The following is a 9863-nucleotide window of genomic DNA, read 5'->3' on the forward strand; positions in this document are numbered from 1 at the left end:
ATGTGAGCTCCAGTCCTGTCACTGCCTGCTTGGACTATATTTTCCCCTCCTTGGGGTAGTTTGTATTGTTTTTTGTGTTATTTTTGAACTCTAATAAAAAACCCATTGTCCTCGCCTCATCCCTTCAGCCTAACCTGATTATTTCCTGTTCGACAACTATTGGTGCTTAGACATCACATAACCAATTAAAAATTCAGTTAAAGCCTCAGGTTTTACATCCTATGTCTGTCATCTATATGCAGACACGCAAAGGTGGTAAATCTGCATACTATGACATTCATTACTGGATAGGATCCATGTCTACACTGGATGAACAGGGAGCTGCTGCTGTCTATGCCATGCAGCTGGATGAGTTCCTGGGCTCCTCACCTGTTCAGCACCGGGAGGTGCAGCACCACGAATCCAGCATCTTCTGCGGATATTTCAAACAGGGCATAATGTAAGCATCCCAAATCTGTCAGATCTAATTATAATAGAGCAAAATAGTTGATAGAAAGAAAGTTGTGCAAGCTAGATAAAATATAAGAACAACAACAGCCACTGTTATTGTACATGTAACCTAAAAACAAAACAAAAAAACTTTACTTTAAAAGGCCCCCTGGTGGCTTGGGGCCCCTTAGCGGCCACTAACATCTAGAAACAGTCCAACCTTACATTCTTACGTTCTTCTGTGTATGGTTCACGAAGATGACAAAAAGCCACAAATACATGTCTTCATATGTCCTTAGTTATAAGTCCGGAGGGGTGTCATCGGGAATGAACCACGTGGAGACAAACACTTATAACATTCAAAGACTGCTGCATGTGAAAGGAAAAAGGAAAGTGACTGGCACAGAGGTGAGCAAACTGTTTGTCTGGAGTATTACTAAATGTCTTCTAGTACCACAGCAGGTACCAAAATGGTGAATGTTTGTCTGGTTTCTTGATTTCACTAGTTTGCCTGAGTGTTTTTAACCCTAATGTTCCTCACAATCCTTCGTCTGATCTTGAATGGATCTGTCCAATTATCAAAATGCTTGTGGATCTCCGTCAGAGTGAAATTATTGAGGCTATGATTCTCAAGCGATGAATGAGTAAATCAATTTGCAGGTGGAAATAAGCTGGAACAGCTTTGACACTGGGAGTGTCTTTCTGCTGGATCTCGGCAAGACCATTATCCAGTGGAATGGCCCTGAAAGCAACAAACAAGAACGTCTGAAGGTGGCCTCTTATGTATATATGTATACTTATGGTAAAGTTTTGGGTTCTTTTAAATCATAATGTCATGCTGCTCATTGTTGACTGTAAGGGCATGATGCTGGCCAAGGACATCAGGGATCGTGAGAGAGGGGGTCGGCCAGAAATCGGCGTGATTGAGGGGGATGCAGAGGCAAACTCCCCTTCGTTAATGGAGTTGATGGTGAGCCTTTTGGGTGAACGGCCCTCTAAGCTGCCCAGTGGGACGCCTGATGAAATAACTGACCAGGAGCAAATGTCTAAGCTCACCCTCTATCAGTAAGTGCTGTCAGCTCTAGGTTTTTATGTCGGACATGTCAGCTGTTTGTATGACCTAATATGTCATTTAATTGATTCATCGGCTCACCTAATGTTTACGGGGTACTAGTTAGAATTCTTTACTTAATCTAACAAACCTTAAACGTTGCAGTGTGTCAGACGCTAATGGAGCTATGAACATCACAGAGATTGCAACCAGTCCACTCACACAGGACATGCTGAATCACGATGTAAGTACACACATGAACTTTTGCAGCTGTAGTGGTAATTTGTGTAGAATGCATAGATAATCCACTCTTATAGTTTATTCCCATTGGAACATAAGTCAATCCAAAATATCATCTGATCACATATTTGCTTTCATGAAATTGTGTGTTCATTTGTGATTGATTTGTTGGTCAGAAAGTAAGTTTACAAATATTTCTATATACAGGGGAGATTTTCTTTGATGCAAAAGGTTTGTATAGCAATCACAGACCCTTTGTCACATAATTTTTGCATGTGAGTGTTTTCAACTAAATTAAATTCATTAACTTGACATTTATCCATCCAGTTATTACATTAACACAAATAGTGGAAGGCATCTCAACACTCGACTCTGAGAATAACAGATATGTTAACTACATGTCACTATGGTGGCACACTAAAACCATAAATATAAGGGCCTAGAATGTATTATTCTGAATATGTGAAATGTTAGACAACAAAAGAAAACAAAATCAAAAGGAATGCACTAATGCACAACATTTCTGACCCTGATTGCTGAAACATGCTTTAATATAATTTATGATGTGTATATAAATATACTACAAAAAAATAGTATTTCATATGAAAAATCTCTATTATTTTAAGCATTTGTTGCCTTTCTTTCTTTCTTTCTTTCTTTCTTTCTTTCTTTCTTTCTTTCTTTCTTTCTTTCTTTCTTTCTTTCTTTCTTTCTTTCTTTCTTTCTTTCTTTCTTTCTTTCTTTCTTTCTTTCTTTCTTTCTTTCTTTCTTTCTTTCTTTCTTTCTTTCTTTCTTTCTTTCTTTCTTTCTTTCTTTCTTTCTTTCTTTCTTTCTTTCTTTCTTTCTTTCTTTCTTTCTTTCTTTCTTTCTTTCTTTCTTTCTTTCTTTCTTTCTTTCTTTCTTTCTTTCTTTCTTTCTTTCTTTCTTTCTTTCTTTCTTTCTTTCTTTCTTTCTTTCTTTCTTTCTTTCTTTCTTTCTTTCTTTCTGTCTTTCGTTCAGGACTGCTACATTTTGGATCAGGGGGGAATGTCAATATTTGTGTGGAAGGGAAAGACAGCCAACAAAGCAGAGAGACAAGCAGCAATGACCAGGGCTCTGGTGAGTTCCTGTATTTTGTATTATTTCCATCTTATTTCAGCTGCTACTGGAGGAGAGTGATTTTCCCTTTATTCCATTTATACTCTATGACCTGTGTGCTGCAGTTTAATCTACTATGGTGTTTGTAAGAAACAAATCAAGACTTTTTTAACCATTGCTTCGACTAAAATACAAGTCTATAATCGAACTGACTTCATCTGGAAAAATTACTCTTTATTATTGTCCTCTTGCATCATGGACAAACTATTTACCTATTTCACACTGTAAAGCTGCTTTGACACAATCAGTATTGTATAAAGCGCTATATAAATAAAGGTGACTTGACTTAATCCATAAATTAAATGATGTAATTCCGTTACATGTAACTAGTTACTCCCCAACACTGTGTTTAAACAGCTCTAAACTAATATGTGGCTGAATTTTGATGTGAGAGACAACAGCAATTATGGATTATGGACTCTTATTTCAGCCGGAAGCAACGGTTTGAAGTCAAGACAGTTTTTTTTAAATTGCTTAGACACTAAAAGCGGTACTTGAGGCACACTCAGTAAAACCATTCACTCATATACATAACCTTTAGACCAAGTCTGCAAAACTACAAGCACATTACATGCTTTAAACTCAGTTTGCTATAGTAAAACAAACTTTTTGCAAAACTCTAAACACAGTTCTCTACTTTACACACATAATTCAAAATTAACAGCTCTTTTGTTTCAATTGGGAAACACTGCCATTTAAATGCCACACTCATTTACTGATGATCTACACACAGTGATCATGTGTGAAAACACTTGCACATCATTTATTCACTTAGAAATCAAAACAGTGTTTTGAGAGAAACTATTTTTCCGCCTTGCATTTCTGTTTACAGTATGTATATATATATATATATATATATATATATATATATGATTGCCCTGTGTTTAAAAGTTCCAGTCTGTTCAGTTTGTATTTGTCGGGTCTTGAACGTCCTCCTTGTGTTCTGTGTCTCCATGTTGGATTATTAAAGACTCTCGTTTTACTTTACACCTCGTCTACTCGCTCCTTCTTTCCTGTTCTCCCAGTGTGAATCGTGACAGAACAGCGGACCGAAACAGTAAGCAGTCTTTTGTTTTCCCGTTTTTCTGGAAAAACCCACCGGCCGCTCCTGAGTCAAGTTTGCCGGCCGCTCCGAAGACAAGCCCGCCGGCCACTCTGAAGTCAGACCCGACCCAGTACAGTTACCTCCGTGTGTTCCCTCCGTAGTTTCCATGGATCCCCTCTCCCATCCGGAGTACCACCTCCTCCTCCTGCTGGAGCAGGTGGAGAGATCGCTCGAGGGCCATACTAGACTGTTCCTGGTCCTCGCTGCTCTAACCAGCTACCCGGACGACACGCTCTGTGCGTTCTACGACGGCAGTTTAAACATCTCATGCGGAGCGCTGTCGTCCGAAGATGGTCCTCGAGCGAATTTTGCCGCCTTTGTGGAGTGGACACTCCTGTTCCCAGGAGAATCTCGCCAGTTCCACTCCCAACCCAGTGCCCAGCCCACCATCTCCCCGATGCGCGGAGCGCATGCCCGAGCCCACCGTTGACGGAGAGCCGGAGCCCGCCGCGACCGACGAGCCATCACCGCACAGAGCGACAATACTGAGGATTGCCGTGGAACTGGAGCTGCAAATGACGTCAGTCAAGGTGTGTGAGCCGCCAACAACGCCCGCCACGAGGGAGTAAGCCGCGGATGGTGTGAGCGTGGAGAGGAGCTCCGCCCCCTGCACCACGGCTAGAGTTAGCTGTGTATGGCGCGGTGACTGTGCCACACCGAAGAGGAGAGGGCTCCCGGTCCTAAGTTCTGGCCTGAAAGCCCAGAGGCTCACAAATGCCCTCCCTCCCACCCGCTCCTGCCTTCTCCTCCTCTGTCGTCTGGCAGCCCCTCTGCTCGCCCTCAGCCCACCATCTATGCGGTGCGAGCTCCGCGGGACTGCCATCCTTCAACGTCGCCGTGGGCCTCCAGCCTCTAAGCCCCGGACTCCGCCTCGGCCCGTGGGCCCATTGGTTTCACCATGGCTCCTAGCTCCCTCCTCTCCACCGTGGCCCGGCAGTCCACTAGCTCCGCCGGGCTCCCTCGGCCCTCTGACTCCTCCTTGGTCTGGCGTCGACCATCCTGCGCCTCGGGACTCCACTCCTCTGGCTTCGCCTCGTCCCTTCGTCCCTCCGGCTCCATCAGGCTCCTTCATCCCCTCGGTTCCTCATCAGTCCTCTTTCGCTCCGGCTCCAACGCGGCCTCCCGGATCCATGCTTTCGCATCGGTCGCCGGCGCCATCTGCTCCGCCTAGGACCTCCGGATCCTCCCTGTCGCCCTGGATCATCGGATCTCTATCTCCGCCTCGGGCTCCTCCCTCCGTCGGCTCCACCGTGGGCCACCGTTATGGCTGTGGCCTGGGTCCAGCTTGGCTCCTCCTGCAACAAGCCCCTTCTGTCTCTTCCCTGGCTCCTCCCTCCTTCATCACCTCCCTGTTCTCTGTCTGCCGGCCCCCTCCCGGGTGTCCGTCCTCCTCCTGAGTCTCCGCCCAAGTTCCCAACCATCCCTCCCTCTGTTGTATCTACGGTGCGAGGACGCACCTTCCGGGAGGGGACGAAATGTCAGACTTTTGGACCCGTTTTGCCCCCGTAATTCTTCCTGTGTTTCCTCATATGGTCTTTTTCCTGTTCTTGTTTAGTTTGATTGCCTTATGACTCCTTGCACCTGAGTTCCTTATTATCCTGTGTATATTAGTTCCTGTCTGTTCCTTAGTCCTTGGTCGGGTCTACTTGTTGTGAACGTCATCCTTGTGTTCTGTGTCTCCATGTTGGATTATTAAAGACTCTCGTTTTGTGAAATCTCCACGTCTCCTCGTTTCCTTGTGCCCATGCTCCAGCGAATTGTGACACACACACACACACACACACACTGAATATGCATACAAGCCAAGTTAGGAAGTCAACTTTATTTCTGAAGCACTTTATTCAATATAGATTGTTTCACAGCAGCCTCACAATAGTTTCAAATTCAAATTCTACTGTAAAGCATCTCTAACATGTCAATAGTGTGATTATAGAGTAGGGATGCACGATATTGGATTTTTGCCGATATCCGATATGGCGATATTTTCCAACTCATTTTGACCAATACCATGAAGTCTCTCCTGTGCGGAAATTATGAGCAAAATATTTTTACATTTTGGTTAGATTTAATAAGAACTTATTTGTTAGAATTAAATAAACAATAATTAAGTTTTTTTTGACAGTACATTGAAGCTTTGAAAATAACTATAAATAAACTATATATCAATCGCTGCATTTTTTAATTAGAAGTAGGCCTTACAGATTAAAACTCCTTACCGAACGGGCATTTGGACCCGGGAGAATATGCCGCTGCTGCCGCTGCACGTGCTATTACTGTTTACTCTATCACACACCTAACGTGTCAATCTGTGCGTGCTTTCACAGATTAAATGCAGCGATCCAAAAGAGTGAATCTAATCATCATTCAGACAAAACTTTGGTTCAAGAATGAGCCACACTGCTGATGTGATCTAATCGCTAGCACACTCTGAGCACATGTGAGTTAATGTATTCCTCTTATCGACAAGACATATCGGCATAATTTTTCATATCAGGCCGATGCCGATATTTACATTTAAAGCCATTATCGGCCGATTCCGATATCAGTCCGATAATATCGTGCATCCCTATTATAGAGCTCAAGTCAGTTCAGTATTGATTTAGTTCAGTTGCATAACTGTGTAAAATTCATCAGTTGTACATTTGTATATGTGCACATGCATGTATGCGCGAGTGCTGTGACAAACTCCTGTGCTCCACTGCACTCTGAACAAGCAGAAGACACACGAGAGTAGTGTTTTACATTCTTTACATCTGTGTGTAGTTTGGCATGTATGGGGCTAATTATTTTATGTTTGTGTGTAGAGTTACTACACAAAAATAACATTTTTAGAAGAGTTCTGAATAGTTTTGAATGAAGTGTTTGCTTTTGCAAGATACGTGTGACGTTTTGCATGTTGTGTGTGTGGTTTTGTGTGTAGAGTTTTGAGAAATGGAGTCATAGTTTCAAAAACTGTGTGTAAGCATTTTTTAAAAACTGTAATTGATGGACTGGAGTCGTGTGGATTACTTGTGGATTATTGTGAAGTTTTTATCAACTGTCATCATGATAAGACTTGGATTCATGTTTGATTGACTTACAAATGACTAATGTGATTAATTTACAGGAGTTCATTAAACTGAAGGGTTACCCACTCACTACTAAAGTGGAGGCTATCAGTGATGGAGGGGAATCGGCTCTCTTCAAACAACTCTTCAAGAGCTGGACTGTCAAAGAGCAGACAGCAGGTCTGGGCCGGACACACACTGTAGGGAGAGTGGGTATGTGTCTGACTCTTTAGCTGATGTCATGTGTATACTGGCATATACTTACTTTGAGATCTATGCCTTTATTTTACTGTTCAGAGTGATGCCACTTGTTCCACGTCAAAAACAGTTTTCTATAAAACAGATTATAGAAAATAGAGGCTATACATTGGAAATATATATTTTTTTTTAAGTAAATAAATAAAATAAAAAACATTTGTATGTCAGTACCAATTGTCACAGCTATGCTGTATTAAACGCACAATGATGAAGAAGAATAAGATTTATGAAGTCTTTAATCTAACACACGGGGTAGCATAAACGCAGACGAGACCGGACAAACTAGAACTGAACACACAGGAACTTAAACACACAGACCAAACAAGGATAATGGTGCAAGAGATAAACAAATTCTAAACTGAATGACAGGTGTCACCAATGGTATCTGGTTACTTCAGTTGAAAGTCACCAACTGTTTTTTTTTTATGTAAAATGTGAAATTGTTATATTTGGAGACCATTGCAAGACATGTCTTTGTTTATGCTGGACCAGGCAGACAATATATCTGCAGTAGCTTGTAGCTCCTCTAGCTGTAGCTGTGATGCAGATTTTAGTTGGCTGTGATGATGAGCAGAATAAGCATGAATGGATGCTGGTCCATAAGCTTTGCTCTGTCCTTTCATGAATTAGCTGATGTCCCTCAAGAGAAGTTTGATGCCAGTAGAATGCATGTGATGCCCGATGTTGCAGCACAGGAGCGTTTGGTGGATGATGGCAGTGGACAAAAGCAGGTAAGGAGGACGTGAGTTATTACAGAGAGTCTAAAGAAATAACACTACAGACACAGATGTGACAAACAGCAAATGGGAGGAACATAATATAGACATAGAGATAATTGGCAGAAAATCTCTAAAGACCTCTCCATCCTCAGGTGTGGCGCATTGAGAATTTGGAGATGGTGGAGGTGGATCCTGAAATGCATGGGTACTTCTATGGAGGCGATTGCTATCTGATTCTGTACAGCTATGACGTTAATGGCAGGAACAACTACATCCTTTACATGTGGAAGGTAAAGTGACAGATTTCCTTTGTAGAAGAGAGGCAGAACTTTTGACCATAATGATTGTCGATCAGTTTAACACCAAAGTAAGTTAATGTGGTTTTGTGTGTAGAGTTTTGAGAAATGGAGTCATAGTTTCAAAAACTGTGTGTAAGCATTTTTTAAAAACTGTAATTGATGGACTGGAGTCGTGTGGATTACTTGTGGATTATTGTGAAGTTTTTATCAACTGTCATCATGATAAGACTTGGATTCATGTTTGATTGACTTACAAATGACTAATGTGATTAATTTACAGGAGTTCATTAAACTGAAGGGTTACCCACTCACTACTAAAGTGGAGGCTATCAGTGATGGAGGGGAATCGGCTCTCTTCAAACAACTCTTCAAGAGCTGGACTGTCAAAGAGCAGACAGCAGGTCTGGGCCGGACACACACTGTAGGGAGAGTGGGTATGTGTCTGACTCTTTAGCTGATGTCATGTGTATACTGGCATATACTTACTTTGAGATCTATGCCTTTATTTTACTGTTCAGAGTGATGCCACTTGTTCCACGTCAAAAACAGTTTTCTATAAAACAGATTATAGAAAATAGAGGCTATACATTGGAAATATATATTTTTTTTTAAGTAAATAAATAAAATAAAAAACATTTGTATGTCAGTACCAATTGTCACAGCTATGCTGTATTAAACGCACAATGATGAAGAAGAATAAGATTTATGAAGTCTTTAATCTAACACACGGGGTAGCATAAACGCAGACGAGACCGGACAAACTAGAACTGAACACACAGGAACTTAAACACACAGACCAAACAAGGATAATGGTGCAAGAGATAAACAAATTCTAAACTGAATGACAGGTGTCACCAATGGTATCTGGTTACTTCAGTTGAAAGTCACCAACTGTTTTTTTTTTATGTAAAATGTGAAATTGTTATATTTGGAGACCATTGCAAGACATGTCTTTGTTTATGCTGGACCAGGCAGACAATATATCTGCAGTAGCTTGTAGCTCCTCTAGCTGTAGCTGTGATGCAGATTTTAGTTGGCTGTGATGATGAGCAGAATAAGCATGAATGGATGCTGGTCCATAAGCTTTGCTCTGTCCTTTCATGAATTAGCTGATGTCCCTCAAGAGAAGTTTGATGCCAGTAGAATGCATGTGATGCCCGATGTTGCAGCACAGGAGCGTTTGGTGGATGATGGCAGTGGACAAAAGCAGGTAAGGAGGACGTGAGTTATTACAGAGAGTCTAAAGAAATAACACTACAGACACAGATGTGACAAACAGCAAATGGGAGGAACATAATATAGACATAGAGATAATTGGCAGAAAATCTCTAAAGACCTCTCCATCCTCAGGTGTGGCGCATTGAGAATTTGGAGATGGTGGAGGTGGATCCTGAAATGCATGGGTACTTCTATGGAGGCGATTGCTATCTGATTCTGTACAGCTATGACGTTAATGGCAGGAACAACTACATCCTTTACATGTGGAAGGTAAAGTGACAGATTTCCTTTGTAGAAGAGAGGCAGAACTTTTGACCATAATGATTGTCGATCAGTTTAACACCAAAGTAAGTTAATGAA

General features: G+C 41.8%; 1 protein-coding gene across 1 annotated transcript in view; it reads left to right on the forward strand.

Moving 5' to 3' along the window:
• The window catches only part of LOC107698837 (advillin-like), a 16804-nt gene that overhangs the window by 1924 nt on the left and 5017 nt on the right, over positions 1-9863 (forward strand). The window contains exons 4-12 of the mRNA XM_016499961.1: positions 243-439; positions 729-837; positions 1090-1200; positions 1289-1494; positions 1646-1724; positions 2720-2818; positions 7069-7222; positions 7898-7998; positions 8139-8276. Coding sequence (XP_016355447.1) covers positions 243-439; positions 729-837; positions 1090-1200; positions 1289-1494; positions 1646-1724; positions 2720-2818; positions 7069-7222; positions 7898-7998; positions 8139-8276 — 1194 coding nt within the window. The remainder of the gene's footprint in view (positions 1-242; positions 440-728; positions 838-1089; positions 1201-1288; positions 1495-1645; positions 1725-2719; positions 2819-7068; positions 7223-7897; positions 7999-8138; positions 8277-9863) is intronic.

This window comes from Sinocyclocheilus anshuiensis, unplaced genomic scaffold, assembly GCF_001515605.1.
Source record: "Sinocyclocheilus anshuiensis isolate Anshui unplaced genomic scaffold, SAMN03320099.WGS_v1.1 scaffold638, whole genome shotgun sequence".
Lineage (NCBI taxonomy): Eukaryota > Metazoa > Chordata > Actinopteri > Cypriniformes > Cyprinidae > Sinocyclocheilus > Sinocyclocheilus anshuiensis.